The 18,040-nt window shown below is 61.4% G+C and overlaps 1 protein-coding gene across 4 annotated transcripts in view; it reads right to left on the minus strand.

Annotated features, from left to right (window-relative positions):
* Window positions 1-637: 637 nt before the first annotated feature.
* The window catches only part of PDE9A (phosphodiesterase 9A), an 89,555-nt gene continuing 72,152 nt past the window's right edge, over window positions 638-18,040 (minus strand). For 3 of the 4 annotated variants that reach the window (XM_053220508.1, XM_053220510.1, XM_053220509.1), the window contains 13 exons: window positions 17,132-17,213; window positions 15,271-15,345; window positions 14,462-14,647; window positions 12,593-12,679; window positions 11,730-11,834; window positions 11,328-11,410; window positions 10,047-10,203; window positions 7,747-7,860; window positions 5,763-5,867; window positions 4,970-5,098; window positions 3,729-3,824; window positions 2,147-2,267; window positions 638-1,063 (listed from right to left, as the gene is read on the minus strand). In XM_053220508.1, the coding sequence (XP_053076483.1) occupies window positions 2,163-2,267; window positions 3,729-3,824; window positions 4,970-5,098; window positions 5,763-5,867; window positions 7,747-7,860; window positions 10,047-10,203; window positions 11,328-11,410; window positions 11,730-11,834; window positions 12,593-12,679; window positions 14,462-14,647; window positions 15,271-15,345; window positions 17,132-17,213 (1,324 nt within the window). In that variant the 3' untranslated portion in view covers window positions 638-1,063; window positions 2,147-2,162. The remainder of the gene's footprint in view (window positions 1,064-2,146; window positions 2,268-3,728; window positions 3,825-4,969; window positions 5,099-5,762; window positions 5,868-7,746; window positions 7,861-10,046; window positions 10,204-11,327; window positions 11,411-11,729; window positions 11,835-12,592; window positions 12,680-14,461; window positions 14,648-15,270; window positions 15,346-17,131; window positions 17,214-18,040) is intronic. The other variant, XM_027041532.2, reaches the window with a different exon arrangement.

The following is an 18,040-nucleotide window of genomic DNA, read 5'->3' on the forward strand; positions in this document are numbered from 1 at the left end:
GGCAGGCATGGGGGAGACCTGCATCGGGGACACCTGCTGGGTTTGCGTGTGTCATGGCCATGTGCACGGGCTTTAGCGGGATTAACATGAAAAACAGAACCGCGAAGAGCAATAGAACCGGGGTCGCCGTTCATACGGAACTGGATTCGAGAAGTGACGGAAAATGTCACAGCCCACAGATGAATTATTCAGAGGTGGAAAGCAATATTCTGGAGTTCACTAAGGCGTGCTCTGAGGGGACTCCGCGGCAGCGGGTGAAATGTCCGCAGAGCTCAGATTAGGCGGGCGGCCTGACGGGTCAGTTCATCTGAGAGGAGCCTCTTCTGTCCCGAGGGGGTGCAGGGAAGGAGCCAGTGGCCCTGGGAAGCGTCACGGGGTCTAAATGCACGCAGCGGGGCCGAGGGAGAGCGTGACCGCCCGCCAGCCGGGGTCGGGTCTCCCTTTATGGGCACGGGGCCCCCCAGATTGTCCCCAGTGCCCAGTGCTGGTCCCAAAAGCAAAGGCAGGAAGAAAGGACAGCTGTCCTCCCCTGAGACGTGCTGTGCACAGTCTGCTGACTGAAGTGGCACGTTCCCACCTCCCCATACACAGCCACCAACGCCCCCTCGCTGCTCACAAACAGGACACGCGCACGTCCTTGTGCTCCGGGCACCGCCTGGCATTTAATTCTGAATTTACACGGGAGGGAGCGTCACATCACACCGCGCAGACACATCTGCGAGCAAAGCACAGTTCTTGTCCCCCCGTGAGAGCTCGGGGGCTCTGGGGACTGCCAGACGCAGCCCCCGGATACACAACACTACAAAGAAAAAGTACAGTACCCGTTTCTGTATAAGAATATATTATTTAAAAGACAGTTTAAAAATAAAAATTCTGTACAGCATCATGAATTCCGTTTTCCTTTTTTTTTTTTTTTGTATCAGTGAACAAAACAGTTCTTAGAAAACATGGTCTCGTGGAGTCAGGCGCTCGGAATGAACTTCCCCACGCGGACGGCTCACGAGGCTCGGCCAGCCTGGTCCAGAACCACGGCCCGCATCGTCCTGCCTCCTCCAGGCTCCGTCTGCTCGGAAGAGGGAAAAGACCTACTGGTTTGTTTTCGTGGGGGCTGAAACCCCCCACAATCAACACAATCAACATCGTCACGGGAGGACGCACGGGATGTTTAAGGACTGGAAACACGGCTGAGCACATTTAGGCCAAATGAAACGATTTTGATCCTTCTCCTGAACCACTAAAAAATAGGGTGTGACCGAAACACGCAAAGCCAGTGTTTCCCGAGCGCTTCTGATGGCCCGGCATGTTGCTCATGGAAGGGGTAATAATGGTGTGATTATCTCGAGGCTGGAGATGAGGGCTCTGAGGCTCAGAGAGGCTGAGACGCCTGTGTGGGTCTCTCAGCTTGTACTTGGCTGCGCTCAGTTTCTCGGACGCCAGAGCCGGCCACTGCCCCTCTGCACCAAACAAGACACAGGTTCCCACACCCTGTGCCCTGGAAAGCTTTGTCCCGAGAATCTCTCCAGGGGTCCTTCAGACGTGCGTGTGCCACGACCTTACCACGCAGAGGCCGAATGAGCTTGGTTTCCCTTTGACATGGACTAAACGAACAGCTTGCATCAGGGGCACAGGAAAACGCTCACGGCGACAGACGCAAATGCTTTATGTTTGGAAAGATTTTAAAACGTGCTTTTCCTTATAAGCGGCACATAGGCTAATTACCGATCTTTGGCTATCAACCCAAGCGTGACCCCCCCTTCCTTCAGAGCCTAATTCTAAGAATTATAGGCCAGGAATAAAAGTCTCACTTTACTGAAAAACCATCCGTCTTTCAGGGGCGCCCGGGTGGCTCAGTCGGTTAAGCGTCCGACTCTTGATTTCGGCTCAGGTCGTGATCTCACGGTTCGTGAGTTCGAGCCCTGCATCGGGCTCCGTGCTGGCAGCGTTGAGCCTGCTTGGGAGTCTCTGTCTCCCTCTCTCTCTGCCCCACCCCTGCTTGTGCGCACGCCCTCTCTCACTTTCAAAATAAATAAAAAACGTCCCAAAAACTTGAAAAAACCCATCTGTCTTTCAGATTTCTGCCCCCACCTTCTTTCCTTCCCCCCTCCCAGAGATTTTCAGTGCCGCCCCGTTTTAGGCTCTGAGTTACCATGTGCATCGAGATGTCAGTTCAGAATAGCACCCTCTTCTCTGTTTCTCACATCTCTGCTTTTCTCTCTCGACGACGACGACGTATCAGTGCCCCCCGCCGTCAAGCTCTCCATCTCCCTCTGTAACCGGGACAGGTATACAGAAGGCAACGATCAGGTCCCAGGAGACCGTGAGGACCTGACTGTCTGCTAAAGTGCTTCCTGTTGACTGAGACGCCAAGGTGTGTAACTGAGGCATAGGTCCTCGGCCGCGGTGTGCCGAAACACACGCAGGTGCACGTCGCAGACACGGCTCTGCGAGCGAGCCACCTCCCTAGCTGTGGGAGGCCTCCCCTTCTCGGCCAGCGTCCGGAGCTTGGACAATGCACTCATGGTGTCTGCCGAGCCCGGTGGCCTGGTGGAAGGGAGCACGGAGCCGTCCACTCTTTCTCTTCTGGCGGGGGGGGGGGGGTCTCTCCTTTCTGGGGGTAGGGAAGCATCCTGGAGGTCCCGGGGGCCCCCACTGGGCGGCGGGGCCTGGGATCTTCATAGCGACGGCTGGAGTGTGCTTTAGCGATCCTGCAGGGGCCCCGCCGGGCACACCTGCTCTGACATCGCTCTCTGTACCATTTGCTCTTAGCCTCTGGAGTCTCAGGACCTCTCGGGGACCTTGTAGTGGAGGGATCCCTCTAGAGAGGCCAGTCGTGGGACGCCCATCGACCAGTAGGCACTGACACATGCCCAGCGTCACACACAGAGCAGTTCGGGGGGTGGCGAGGGCAACACGGGGCGCCTGGGAAACCGCTCAGTGCTCAGTGGGGCTCGGGGGTTCCCGGCGGCAAGGTGGGGGGACGCCATGACCAGGGAGCCCTGACTGAAGTGAGCGGGGGATGGCACGGGACGGGGTGCGTGACACTGGTGGAGGCCAGACCAGGACAAAGCGAGAGGCAGCAGGCACACTGGAGAGGAGGCGGGGGGCGGGGGGGGCTGAGGGGAGGCACACCCTGGTGGCTGGACGTCACGCAGGGGAGGCCCGCGGGGGTCCCCGAAGCAGAGACGTGCGCACGCAGAGGCCCTGGGGCGATCAGCCCACTCGCACGCTTTGCAGAAAGCGTCTGTGCCGGTTCTGCCCACGTGAGCTGGACCTTCCCTTCGAACGGTCCTGTCCTGACAGCGACCTGGGGCCACGCCCCGTCTCCCCGACCCCGAGGGGGCCGAGCCGCCGTGTATGAGAGCTCCAGGATGCTTTTCCTGTGCCGCGGGGAGCGCCTCCTTCCACCACCCTCTCGCTCAGCAAGGCCAGCCCCAGGGCTGGAGGACGGGGACCCGCAAGGGGCCAGGGCGCGGCTCCGAGGGGGTCTGAGATGCCTCGACGCCCTGGCCCACCCGATTGCAGCACAGGTTTTGGGGACGACGTGGCCCCTCCGAGGGGCGCGGGCCATCGGGGGCCGTTTGGTTTCGCTGAGAGTAGATGCTCCCCGGTTTGCCTGGGTCTGGACTTCGGGGGGTGGTGGTGGAAATGAGTCCGCAGCGGCCCCTGCAGGGGTGCCCGGCTCGGCCCGTCCCCGGGGAGGACCGCGTTTCCTGCCCGGCTCGCTTTACCTCTTTCAAGGAGTCATCTCTTTGTTTCAGTTCCTCGTAACGGTCTCTGGATTCCCAAAGGGGCCGCAGCATGAGTTCCTCGACCACAGGGAAGAGCTGGGAGGGACAAGCAGCTGTGTTCAGGCCGTCTTTCCACGCGGCCGCGGCGTCCGGGAGGCCAGGTGTCGGGTCCTGCGTGGCTCAGTGGCTCAGGCAGTGAGTCAGTCCCCTGCACCCCATGGAGCTCTGGGGTCCCGCCCGCAGCAGGGTCCACGCTGACCCGGGTTCTGAGGCCGTCCGGTCAGTGGCTCCTGCAGACCCTCCTGGAGACCCTCCCACCTGCCCCTGCCCACCCACCTCCGGGTCCTGCTCTCTTTCTGCCCTGTCCCTTCGCAAGGACCTGCCCTCCACCTGCCCGTCCCCCAGTGTCCATGTTCCACACGCCAGCCTCGCCTCTGGTCTCTGCACAGCCGCGGTGGCCGGAGGAGACAGGCCATTCCCGCGGCAGGGCCTCGGCCGTCCGCCTTCACTCGGGCCATCCCGGCCCCACGGAACCCTGCGCACGTAGCTCTGGGCCCCGGGATGCCTTCCGTGCCTCCCCAGTCACATCCCGATCCTGCTGCCGGAGGGGGGCAGGCCCGATGTGGCAGCGCTGTGCCCCTGTCCCCGCTGGCCGTGGTGAAGGCCCAGAAGTCCGTGAAGGAATGTGCAGGAAGGCCGAGGCCCCAGAGAAGCGGGAGTGAATGGGGTTTAGGGAAGGGTGTGCTGAGGCGGTTCTGGAAGGCTGGCGGGTGGGACGGGGCCAAGGCCAGCTGAAGGGACACAGTCAGAGGTGGTCTGAAGAAAGGGGAGGACCGGGAACTGGGGCCGTCCTGCACGACCGGAGTGCTAGGGAGGGTGGGGGACTGTGTGTAACGAGGCGGGCAGTTTTCCCTGCGTCGTGGGCAGTGGGGAGCCATGGAAGGTTCAGGAGAGAGGCAGAGATAGTCTCCTTGCTGAAATCTGCCTGGGGATGGCCGTGTGCCCGTGGATGGGGCAGGTCAGCAGAGGTGCCCTGGGAGTGGAGGGCAGAGGGGGACCCCAGGGGGCAGGGAGGCCGGAAGACCGGGAGGGACAAGACAGGGGGGACGAGAGGGTGTTCTGGGCGTGCTGGAGGGGGGCACTGAGCAGGCAGCTACAGCACGCTGGTGCGTGTGTGCACGTGTGTGCACGTGTGTGCTTCTCAGCGCGACGTCATTCAGCATGCGGTGATGGTCACTCACCTTGGTCACCGTTTCAAACATGGGGATCAGGACAAACTTGATGAACCCAATTTGGGCCGTGGCTTTGGTCACTTTGTCCCGGTCCATGAAAGGGGCCACGGGAAGGCCTTCCGACTTCTCGCGGTCGCTCTGCAGGGAGGCAACAGCCCGAAACGTTGGAAAGTGCAGAATCTGGGGGGCCCTGAGGGTCACCGGCCTCAGAGGGCAGAAGGCAGGTTAACGTGCCACCGCCAGCCAGCGCGCTCCATCGTGGGGACGTTCACAGCCACCAGGACGGGTGGCAGGAGCTGGGCAGGCAGGGCCGCGCCGTGACGACAGGGCGGAGGGACAGGGTGGAGGGTGGGGGGTGAGTCGCCGGGCGGCTCTCGGCTCTCGGCTCTGAACCCGGGGTCCACCACGCTGACGTTGTGAGCGCCCTACTGGCCCTTCCGGCACCTCCCGCGTGGGCTGGTTGGTCTTCTGTCTGAGGGCCTCCCCGGGCCTCAAAGCGTAGGCCGACCTGCTTGGTGTCGCCCGCCCCGGGGGAGCCTCCCCTCCTGCCTCTGCTTCTTCCCTTTCAGGCCACTTGCCCGACGCTGCCGCCCCCATTCACTGCTCTTTCGTGGTCCCCGGTGGCAGCTGTCGACGCTACTTTGCAGGCTGTGGCCGTCTTTCCTCTCGGATGTGCACCTGCCGTGAGGCTCTCTGGGGGCCAGAGACTGTCTGCTCCCATCCACTCGTCCCCCAGGAACACCCATCCCCCTTTCAACACGGGGCCCCCGCAGGGGGTTTGGTGGCACTGGGACGCTCTCACCTGCATGAAATACTCTTCCAACAAGCGGTCCACCCAAGGTTCTGCAACTGCCATCGGACGCACCTCGTTGGAGATATCACAGCATTTTATCAGAATCATCTTCAGCTGGAAGACAAGGGGGGATCAGCGGGGCCCAGAGCACGTCCCCCTGCTGCCGTTTGGGTCTGGACTTCGTCCTCCCCGGAGACCAGCCCTCCGAGTCTGGTGAGGTTTGCGCGCCCAGTGGGCACTTCAGGAGACCGGTCGGGCCAGGGAGTTTGCCCCTGCACCCGAAGGCGGGTGCCTTTGGGGCCGGCACACGACCGTCCCCGGGAGTCACTGATGTCCTGGGCCCCGGGAGTCACCGATGTGTGGGCCGGCGCTCAGGGTGTGACGCTGACTCAGCAGGCGGTGCCCCCGGGCACATCAGCTCAGGGCTGCGGGCCCCGGGCGCGCCCCGGCCTCCCGGCAGGCGCAGGTGGGCAAGGCGACTAGGCAAGGCTCTGCTTGGCTCAAACCCTGGCACGGCCTCAGCTGAACCTGGGCTGACTTGGCTGCCCCTGTCCCTGTCCCCTTGTCAGTCCCCGGGAGTCGATCCCGGCCTTCCTTGTCTCCGCTCAGGTGACTCCAGAACACAGGCCATCACAGGGCTCTGCCCGGCAGGCCTCTCGGGGCAGCGGCCCGACGCCGGGCCCGGGGCACAGGCTGGGTGCTGCCGGGCGGCGGGAAGCTTCCAGGCCCCCAGGCCCGGCCGCGCGGAGCTTGTCAGCATTCGGGCCTCTTCCTGGGGGCCTCCTCCCCTCTACCTCCCCCAGCCCTTGTGCACGAACAAGTGGAGATCTGGGGGCTCCCCGGCCAGGGCACGACCCCCTGGTCTGTGCTGCGGGCCGCCACCCCTCGCCCAGTGTGGGGGTGGATGGAACCCCGGGGACCTGGGGCCTCTTCCCCACCCCACCCCCCCGCTTGGACGGTTGAAGGAAGGGAGTAAAGGGGTGATGGTCACTCTGTGCGGCTTACGGTCTGGACACTGGCAGCAGACATGTGGCCTCTGCCCTCCAGGGTCTTTCCTTACGTTTCAGAGGGAAAACGGAGGCAAAGGGGGCACGTCTACTCGTCCCTCTGTCTCCAGATGCACCGCCCTCACCCTGCCATAGGGCCAGGCGGCCCCACCCACACCTGCTGGTTTTCGGGAGCAGGGACATGGCTCCCACATGACTGCATCTCTCTGCGCCCCGTCCCCAAGAAGCGATGCCTCGGGAGGCCCTGGCCCCAGGGGACATTTTCTCCTGCCGTGTAACTTCTGCAGAACGTGAGGTCCTTCCCTGCACACCTTGTGTATTAGCTACGAATGAGTTTTGGGGATGTGACATCAGACGGGCGGCCAGATCTCAGAGGGCTTCCTTGTTCATCAGCTTCCAGGGACAGAAAGCGACCATCGGTTTTAAAAAAGAGAGAGCCAGAGAGAGAGAGAGAGAGAAGGCCGGAAAGCAGGCCTAACGCCCAGACAAGGTTCAGCAGAACCCCTTTCTCCGAAGACGGGGAAGGGTGTTTCCACGTGTTTCTCTTACGAAGGGCAGGTGGGGTGCAGACCCAGGCGGGCCCTCCTCACGGTGAGGCTCCCTGCCCTTCTCTGCACAGCTGGCCCTGCTCGTGGAGGGCCGGGCCGGGAGGGGTGCTGCGTCCAGAAGCTGGTAATTGGGGTGCCCGCCCGGAAGCTGGTAATCGGAGTGTTTTCTGGGGCACCGCCTTCGTGGGAGAGCCAACTTTATTCTCGGGACTGAGCAGGACGGATTGCTTTCCCCCACGTACCACCTTCAAATCAGAAGGCGGCACAGGAAGCACAAAAGCTGCTTTCAACCAGAAGACAGGCCCGCTGGGGGCTGCCCGGGGAGAGCTGGAAGCTGCAGGGCAAGGTTCAGGGTTTTGGGGTCTCGGGGTCCAGTCTGGGCCGGAGCGTAGGACGCGTGCACCAGGGCCCCCAAAACGGGTGTAGCGATCTACTTACGAGGGTCACATGCTGTTCGTTGCTGTAGTCAAAATTCTCCATTTTTTCTTTGAAAGAATCCATAATTTCTGCGTGTCTTGCCATGTCAGTGGCTAGAATCAGAGTGATCATCCCCTGGAAAGTGAGAGCAAAGCGTTAGCCCCGGGCGGAATCCCGGCAAGGACCCAGCGAGCGCCGGCTGGGCACACGGCCCTTCCCCGGGGCCCGGGCCAACTCTACGTGTGCGTCTGCACAACACCGTCCTCATTTGTAAGATGAGAGGCTGGGGAGCCTCCCGGGCCGCAGCTGGGGGTTCAAGCCCACCCATGCGCTGCAAATGGGCCCCGAGGGCCGAGTCCACGAGGGGGCAGGCCCATCGGCTTGCAGATGGCCGGCTCGGCGCTGGGCTTCCCGGTGATGACGGTCGGTTTCGACTGAGGACGGATACTTCCCTCAATTCAGGAATCCAGATCCACGGCCGTTCCTTTCACGTCCCGTTGCCGGAGGTCAATCGCCGATCTTCCAGAAGTCTCTTTCCCCTGTCGCGTCTCATCTGTACGTGACTCTGGGTGCACACTGCGCGGGGGTGGTCAAAGCCCGCTTGCATTTGACAGCGTCGTTCTACTAACACATTCGTAAGCGACAATGCGATGATTCTCTAACTACAAATACCTTCCTACCTTGGTAAGCAAGGTACTCGGTGACAAAATATTATTAAAAATCGGGCTGAATGATTTCACGGTCAGGAAAGTCTCACGTCTGACGTTTGACAAGCCTTGTGCGTCCCCATGGCGGGCGGCGTGAGGGAGGCGGGTCCCCTGCTTGGGGACGCTGCTCTGACTGCTCCCGGGGTAGGAGGGCAGGGCACACACCAAGGGGACCCGGCCGCTTTGCTTCTCCAGGTCGCTCCCCACAGGAGCTCCTCACCGGCAGCCCTCGGGGACTCTCTACGACTCGCCCCTTCCCACGCTGGAGAGGAAGACACGTCAGGGCTCATCCCAACAGCTCGCGGTGTCCCCGGCCGGCGGCTCCAGAACATGGAAGAGAGGCCAGAAAGCCCATAGATAAAGGGGACATGGTTGGGCCGGAAATTGGCGACTCGATGGGGACTGTCCTTCGGCACCGGCCTCGGCTCTGAGCTTCCACGGCAGATGGAGGGACGGTGTTCTCTGATGAAGTGCAGCCCGTCAGACCTCCAGGAGGGACAGCCCGGGTCCCAGCGTCTTTAACAGGTGCACCTTGAAGCGAGGCCCCGGGCACCCGGTGGGTGAGGCTGTCATCCGTGGGACAGCAGAGTAGGGTGCCTCACCACGAGGGTGGCTCCCTGTGCGTGTGTCCTGGGGCTGCCACGTGTGTGCTGCGTGCCAGGTGACGGGGAACCACAGCGGGGCATTCTCTCCCAGTCCGGAGGCCAGAAGTCTGAAGGCGCTGGGAAAACGTCCTTCCTGACTTTTCCTGCTCCTGTGGCCCCGGGTCACTCCGGCCTCTGCCTCCGTCTTTAGGCCAATTTCCGTTCCATGTATCTGTCTCTTCCTCTGTCTCTTCTAAGGACACCTGTCACTGGCTTTAGGCCTACCTGGGTAACACCAGCTAATCTCACGCAGAGATCCTAACTTAATCACCACGGCAAAGACTCTTTTCCAAATAAAGTCACATACAAAAGGTTCTGGGGGTTAGGAAGTGAACATACAATTTTTTTTTTGGCTACCATTCAACCCATACACTCTTCCAAGAGATCATTCTGGTATCTTCCCTCCCCTGAAAACATCAGAGGGTGGCACACAGAGCTGTGCTCAGCGTGGGACCTCCTGCGTGGGAGGGGGCATTACCTCCAGCGAGGTGGACGTCTGTCTCAGGACAGGAGGGCGACAGAGGCCTCCCCAGGGTCTCTTATGTGAAGTGGGCGGTGGGGCCGACCGGGTGAGGGTGGGGCAGGGGGAGGCAGCTGGGGGGCAGGGGAAACAGTCGGCTAGGTTGGACTCAGCAGGTGCATCTGTCCAGGGCCCGCACGTTCCCACGGTGCCCCTCACCTCTGTAACCCCCACTCTCCCGGGCTGCAAGCTGGAGAAAGGACGGATCTTAAAGGCTTCGGGTGAAACACTGGATGTGAAATGCAGGTCAGTGGGGTCCCGTGTGTTTATGCCGAGGGCGTGCCTCTCCCCAGAATGCCACTGGCCTTGGTGGGCGGGGGGGGGGGGTGGGTTCCTCAGGATCCCTGGTGGGACCAGGGGCTTCTGGGGCCTCGGCCGCTGGCGGGAGGGGCTCTACTCTGTGGTTGTGCTCACCGCCTCCCACTCTGCGGTCAGAGGGCCCCTGCACACCTGTCTGATCTGCTTGAACCCGTCTGGCTGCACATTGGTGAAGATGTTGCACTCGGGCTGGGCGAGGATCTGAAAGGCCACGGCACAGTGGTGGTTCTCCAGGGGCGAGATGTCATTGTAACGGACGGCCAGCTCCGTGCGGGCGTTGATCTGGTACCTGGCATCGCGGGACAGAGCAAACGGAGCCTCGGGCACCTGCGCTCGGACGCGGCGGTGCCCGCAGAGGCTGGAAGGCAAGCCGGGCGTGCCCTGCAGGTGCCGGGGACCTGCTCCCCTGGGCTCTCTGACTCTGCCGCCCCTTTAACGAGACACCCTCGAGGTCTTAGAATCCCGCCGAGTAGACACCACCCACACACCCCGACTTCTCCCAGTCATGCCGCCCCGAAGGGAATCTGTTCGGGCCCCTTGCAAACATCGGCATATGCAAAAGGCAGACGTTTGGGAGAAGAACCAAGATGTGTTCTGAGGTCAGAGGCTGCGGTTAAGGCCTGTGCTGTGCACATCGTCTTGAGTGTGAAATGGGGGAATGGGCGCTCATGGTGCCGGCCTCCTCTGAGGAACACGGACGTCCACACCGTGGAACCCACTCCCGTCCTGACGGAGGCCTGGCATGAAAGCCGCCGGCGAGTTCCCGGCCATATGTGATGTCACCGCACAGACGCATCTGACCGAAAGGACAGGTGCCTCACTAGGGATGCGAACGGGCGCCACGCGGCCCGGACCTGATGGCTACACGGGGTGGGCTCTGTGCCTCTGCCCCCCCACCCCAAGGGTGGGAGCGGATCACCGATTCGGCCAAGCTTGGCCTGTCCTCCTGGCCCCCCACGGCGCCTCCCCGCCCCCTGCTGGCCTGCACTCCTTCTCTCCCTCAGTCCTAGTCTCTGCCCCGTTGCTGCCGGACACAGGCTGGGGAGTGAGATCCGTAGAATGGGCATCCTGTGCGGGTACTGCCCCCGGCTTCGGGCGGAGGCGAGTTTGGGCACCACCACGGCTCTGCCTGTGCAGAGGGGCATGCAGGGTCTGGAGCAGGACCGCAAAGGAGGGCGGCGGCCCCTCGGGGTTTGGCGACCAGGAAGGGTCTGCCCCGGGGGGGCCCGAGGCCCTGGACAAAGTCCCAAAGTGGGAGCCGTGTCCCAAGCATCTGAGCCGGGGGTGCTGGTGAGGCCTTTGCCGCAGCCCCACCTCAGAACTGGTCTGTGCGTGCAGCTGAAGAGGTCACTTCTGACAACCAGAGAGCCCTTGAGAAGGAAGAAACGAGAGAGAGAAAAATCGTACACGTACGTGTTGTTGTACCCTGGGTGATCCAAATCGTGACAGATGGCTGCCGTCATTAGAATCAAGATATCCATTTGGGAAAATTTCTCCTGGATTAGAGAGAGGGCGGGAGGGGGTGAGGAGGGGGCTGGAATGGGGTGGGAGAGGCGGGACACGGGTAGGACGAAGTCCCCTAGCAGCTGGCCTATGGGGAGGACTGGCCCGCTCTCTGGGGTAGGGCCGGGAGGGCGGGCCCACACCTGCCCGGTGCCCCGCCCCTGCTCGCTGCACAGAGCCACCAGCTCGCCTGAGGACGGCAAGGGGCGAGGTGGCTTCCCTGGGAGGGTAGGGGAGCCCGTGCCCCCGGGTGGGGGCGGCGTCCGTGAGCGAGGTGCCCCCGCCCCCAGCAGGAGCCCCCCAGAGACACACCTGGAGCCGGCAGAGCCAGATCATGCTGTACATCATCTGGGTCACGCAGAAGCAATGCCGGAAGTTGTGGAAAGGGTTGTTTCTGTAGTTGTCGTGCACGCAGAGCTGGAGAGACAGAGGTCCCGGCTGCTGGCACGCAGCTGCCCGCCCTCCCCGCCCTGCACACCTTTCCTCCGATTTCACCAGCTGGCTGGCGTTTCGGAATGCCAGCTCTGTGAAATCCTTGGCCGACCCAGAGGCCGGCTGTGTTCCTGTGCTTGCTGGAGGTAAGGAGGAGTGGCCCGGGGGCCCGAGGACGCCCACTGGCCTCCCTGTGGCCTCAGAGGGCAGGTGGGGAACAGGCTTCCACCGGGGCTCACGGACTGAGGTGCCCCCAGCGGGGCTCGGAGGGGCCACGTGGGGACGTGAAGCCGGGGGAAGGGCTGGGGGTTACGGGAGGGGCTCTGGGTCCCAGTCACCATCACACGTTTTCATATTTTCGTATTTGACGTTTAAGCTTTTCCTACTTGGTTCCAAGCAATCTTTTATTTAAAAAAAAATCTATTGTGAAACACACATTCACACACTCATACACGTACACGCACTCTGCTCTCTGCACAGGCACTCACATACACACACCTGCACACTCACCCTCACAGGCTGCTTCACCGGCCCCTCTCTGGTTCTCACTCTCGCCGCCAGAGCAGGGGTTTAGGGGGACTGAGTATTCTGGCAGGAGACAGACGGACACTGGCCACCTGTTCTCACAAAACTCTCCTGGGAACGTCGCCTCCGTCCGTCCAGGAAGGTGCCTGGCCGGTCTGTTCCCGAGTAACCGGAAGGCACTGTGTTGTTCAAGAGGGACGTGAGGGGCCCGCACTCACCAGCCATCTCCTGAGCGTGATGGGGTGGATGGAGAAGTCTCGGACCAGGCCCAGGTCGTGGTACATGTGCTCCAGGCAGCTCAGCATCTGGAGGCACAGGGGAAGCAGGCGGTCAGCGGCACAAGCGAGCCAGCCCGGCACGGCCCCTCCGGAGCCCTGGGGGACGCGCGCAGGGCCAGGGCCTGTCCCTACAGGATGAGCTCTCCCCTCCCGGGAGGCCCGGAGGGAGGAGCCGTGTTGACTGGGGCCGGGTGGGGGGCTGTTGTCTCAGGACCCCTAGAAGGACAGCGATCGGGTGAGAGGGAGCACCCCCAGATGACCGTGTCAGCGGCGACGCCGTGAACTTCGGCACACGAGAAACCGTCTCCCGAAGGGCATCACAGGCCGGGGCACAGATCCCCCGGACGCAGACCCCAGAGCAGGTGCGTGTGCAGACACAGAGGCTGAGCCTTGACAGCCTGCATCCCACACATGCTCCATTTTGCCCTTCGGGGGCCCGCTGGGACCCCACACACACATTTTAATGCGTTAATTACAGGGTCTGGAAGGTGAGCTTCCTGCCCCGAATTCACTTCACTGAGCTGTCTTCTGTAGAAATCTCAGGTTGAAGTAGATTTGTTTTCGGTCCCAAAGAGGATGTGCTGTCATCGTGGCGATCTATTTAAATACAGCTCAGAGCTCTGGAGCTCATTAAACCAGGGAAGAAAGATTAAGTGATTTTTACAAAGTGGGAGTCTGATAAAACGGGCTCTGATTTCCGGGAGGCAGGTCTCCCAGGGTGACTGGCGACGCGCAAAGCAGGGATCTCTAGGCATCGCCTGGCGGCCCGGGGCGTGACATTGTGCCCTGCCGCCATGCCATCGGCCAGCCTCCTGGGGTCTGCACGGCCACGCTCCCCGGCTGTCTGTGGTCACGGTGTGACCACCTCCTCCCAAACGGGTGTGTTATGGACTGAACCGTGGCCCCCAAATCAGTCAATGGAAGCTCTAACCCCCTACGTGACTGTGCAGAGAGCAGGCCTTCAGAGAGGTCATCCAGGTTAAATGAGGTCACTGAGGTGGCTCTGATCCACCAGGACCTGTGTCCCCGTGAGGAGAGGAGGCCAGGACACAGACACGCACAGAGGGACGACGGCATGGAGACGTGGGAGACACCAGCCTTGCCCACGCCTGGATCTCGGACCTGCAGCCTCCAGGATGTGGTTTGAGTTGTGGCTGCCCGAGCTAACACAGGGCGTGCCACCCCAAAGCCATCTTCCCGGCTACGCGGTCCTGGGAGAGCCGGCAACGTCCTGGAACGTCCTGCAAGCTGACCACACACCGGTCTTCCTGGAGGGGACGGGATGGATGCAGATAGGATAACGTCCAGGGCGCCGGGTTTTGGAAACTGGAGAGCGGCAGGGGTCCGGGGCCCCTGACGGGTCCGCCTGTGGGAGGGCGGGCGGGCAGCCTTCCCATCGTGGATGCGTGAATCCTTCAATCTCCCCACGAGGCGGCGTGGCCTCCGTGGCCACAGGGAGCCCTGCGCTCGGTGAGATTCCGTAAGAGACGGGCGGCGAGTGCCCGTGTCCACGTGGGCGCTTTGCCACCGGGGGCCCCGGCTTTGCTCTCGCTCCCGGTGGGCCGGGGCCAGAATGACTTCCGGGAGCGTCGGCTCTTCTAGAAGTGCTCCGGCGGGGCTCCTGCCCACCCGCGGGAAGCGGGAATCTGTGCACGTGAAGCCACCCCGCTGAGTCCACTCGCCATCCGGCGGGCCCGGCCCAGCCTGGGCCCCCCGTTCAGACCTTAGTCCCGACGCTCTCCTCAAGACCCAACTGCTGTTTGCTGGCCACGCCACCTCCCACCCTCCCGGTCACTGCCGGTCACGCACCGACCTCGCGGGCAAGGCCAGCCTCCTGCCCCTCCAAACGCACGCTCCGGTCCGCACGTTCCTCGGTGGCCGCGTGTCGTCTGGCTCAGGGTTGGCTATGGGACGACCCCTGGGACCCGGGTCCGCGCGCGGCGGGGCGGAGGCCTCTCCTGCGTCGGCAAGGAGGACAGCACGAGAGCCCGGGCCCTGGAGACACAGACGGCGCCCGCTCAGGGCGCAAAGCCCTCCGTTCCCGCGTCAGCGGACCTGCTGTCCAGGCGGTGGGCTTGCCGGGGGCAGCTTGTCTACACGTCTGTGTTGCCAGAAAGCCGGACAATTTGTCCGTAGAGCTGCTGGGCCCGGTGTCCATGATGAACGGCTTTTGTTTTCTTGGGGTTCACAAAGGGAGGGGTACAACTGACATTATTAGACTAAACAAACAAACGGGAAGTCTCCATCTTAGTGTTTTCTCAGCAAAACGGACAACGTAAAGATCCTTCTTGCTGCGCAAAGGGACTCCGCGTCCTGCGTCCCACTCCGCTGGCTGTGGGGGACGCCTCCCGGGCCTCTCCTTGGTGGGCATGGCAGCCGCCCGGGAGGGTGCTTGGGGGGTGGGGAGCCAGCGGCGTCACGGCCCAGCCCTCCTGCCCTTGACCGCCCACGCCTCTGCTCCGACACCCCCCTCGCTGAGTCCTGTCTCTGGGGCCCTCCTGGGCCTGCCCAGAGTCAGTTTGGAGTAAAACCTGCAGAATCAAGTTAAAAAACAAAGACCAGAGAGGAGGCAGAGATCTGGGGTGCCCGTGACGCTGGCACGGGGGCCCCTCACTCACCTCGTTGGGCTCCCAGAGCCAGACGTCAAAGGTGGGCTTCCGGAGCGCTTCGATGGTCTCTGGAGAGAGCAGGTACTGGGAAGGACAGGGGACCGTCAGCCTCTGGGCTGAGACAAAGGCCACCGGCCGCACGCGGGCTGGGGGATGTTTCCTCCACTTCCTCCTGTCCCCTTTCAAGGACACCTGTGCACAGGCTCCAGGGCCACATTCTACCAGAATTCTGGGGAGCGCCAACCTCCAGGGGCAGAAACCCCATCAGTGGCTGCCGGGGGCAGGGGGAGGGCACGAGGAAGGTCGTGGGGTGACAGAGATGTGCCGCCCCCTGGTACTGCTGGAGGTCACCTGAGGTTTTCCAAATTCGCAGTACTCTGCACCCACAGGAGGGAAACTTCACTACGTGTCAGTTACCTCTCAATACACCCGACTTGAAAAAAATACACTAAAGTGAAGTCCAGGGAACGTGGCGTACATTCAAATCCTGGCTAAGAAGCTATTCGGAGTTTCTTTTTTGAGGGAACCTGTCCCTGCTTTGGCCATACGCTAATGCAGCACAGCTCGCTGAGGGGTGTGGGCAGAGGGGAAACCAGAGCTCGGGTCAAACTGTCGTAGGAGATTGAGGCTGTGATCGTAGAGGGAGGAACCCCGTGATGACAGGGTTCCGGGATTAGATATAACCTTGCCCTAGGTCTTTTTTTTTTTTTTTTTTAATGTTTATTTTTGAGAGAGAGAAAGAGTGTGAGTGGGGGGGGGAGGGGTGTGGGGCAGAGAGAGAGGGAGACACAGAATCGGAAGAAGGCTCCAGGCTCCGAGCTGTCAGCACAGAGCCCGACGCGGGGCTCGAACCCACGCACTGTGACTACGTGACCTGAGCGGAAGTCGGACGCTCAACCGACTGAGCCACCCGGGCACCCCTGGTTTGTTCTTTTTTTTAAAGGGAGTTGCTACAGAGGAGAGACACCTTTCAGTTTGGGCACCGGCTGGGTCTCATGACTCCCTGGGGACCCGGGACACCGGTCTCAGCGCCAGCACGCGGAAGCCTGAATCTTAGCGTGAGAGCGTGAGGTCAGTCGGGCCAGGGTTTTGCCAACTCAGCTGAAGGGACTGTTGAGATGGTGACTGACGCCACAGGACCCTTCTCTGTGGTGTTTGAAGACCCCTCTCAACTCCCAGGGCACTGCTCCTGTCACCAGGGCCTGGGTTCCTGTAACTGAGAGATCTGAGACTAGAGAGCGAAACTTCTCGTAATCACTACGTATTATTCGGGGACGGGAGATCCAACCAGGCAGATCTGAGATAATTTAGTTAAGAATTAAAGCTCCAGGGGCTCCTGGGCGGCTCAGTCGGTTGAGCGTCCGACTTCGGCTCAGGGCATCTTCTCAAGGTTCCAGGTTCGAGCCCCGTGTCGGGCTCTGTGCTGACAGCTCGGAGCCTGGACCTTGCTTTGGATTCTGTGCCTCCTTCTTTCTCTGCCCCTCCCCTGCTCGTGCTCTGTCTCTCCCTCTCTCAAAAATAAATACACATTAAACAAAAATTAAAAAATTAAAGCTCCTTGCAGTAACATGAGAGTGCGGACACATTCACCTTGTCGGCGACGGGCGGACGGGGCGGGGGCTGTCCCTCACCTGCTGGCACAGGAGGCCGGGCCCGGGGCTCCTGTGGCAGACACACGGCAGACAAAACACTACCCTGCCCGAGGACAGCAGGAGCGTCCCACAGCCCGGCGCCGCATGGGAGCTGGGTTTGCGAAGGCGCAGCCAGAGGGGGCCTGGCCGGCAAGTCGGGGTGGCTGAGGGCTCGGGGCCCGGTGCCCTGGCCGTGGACGCACAGCCGGGGTCTCGTCAGAGCCAGAACCTCCTCTCACCTTGGGGTAAGTGGGGACATCACGCCGGGGCGTCATCTTCTTGTTGGTATCCACAAAATTGTACTTACAGGGACAGCTGGTCCTAAAGGGGAAAAGTCGGGGTTAGCTCTGGCATCGCCACTTAGCGGGGTGTCCACTGGGGCACCTCCTCGGAGCAACCCCGACCCCAACCCCACAGACCCCTTGGCCTTACTTGCTGCGGGACAGTAAATCCTAAATCCGGCGACATCTCATTGCTAACCCCCAGGGACCCTGCCTGGACCTCCTGAGATGATATTGGGGCTCTTAGAAAACACATCAGCTTCATTTTAAACAGGTTCCTAAATATCTTTTAATGACGCAGGTAAGACCCTTGGATTCTACAAAATTCAAACAAGGAAGTAGGTAAGGTGTAAAAAAAAAAGAAAGCAAGTCCCCGGCCCCCCCCCCCCCCCCACTTTACCTATTTCTTTCCCCTAAACCTCACACCCTGGAAATGCGTTCAGTTAAGTTTGGCGTATCCTTCCAGAATTTTCCTACGCATGGACACACAGGGATAGCGCCTTGTATTTTTTTTTTTTTAAACCCAAATGGAATTGTACCAAACTTCCTCTTTTGCAACTTTTTTTTTTTTCTCACTTCATATATCCCACACTCACTGCATGGCGCCCCACAGAGCGGGGCTTCGGGACAAGGCAGATCCTTGCCCAGTGCTTCTGGATGTGGCTGTGTTACCAAGCCAGTCTCCCAGCACAGACGTGCAGGACGTTTGTGGTTTCCCCCAGCGCCTACCGTCGGGAGATGCGTTTGCTATCTGCCTTCCTTCGTCCCTCAGTATCGAGGTATGTTCTCCACGGGGACAGAACACACCAAACGGGGGGTGCTCTGCAGGGAAAGCCTCCTCCCACCGTCAGGGCAGAGAGTGCGGAC

The sequence above is a fragment of the Acinonyx jubatus genome, chromosome C2 (genome assembly GCF_027475565.1).
Source record: "Acinonyx jubatus isolate Ajub_Pintada_27869175 chromosome C2, VMU_Ajub_asm_v1.0, whole genome shotgun sequence".
NCBI classification, from domain to species: Eukaryota; Metazoa; Chordata; class Mammalia; order Carnivora; family Felidae; genus Acinonyx; species Acinonyx jubatus.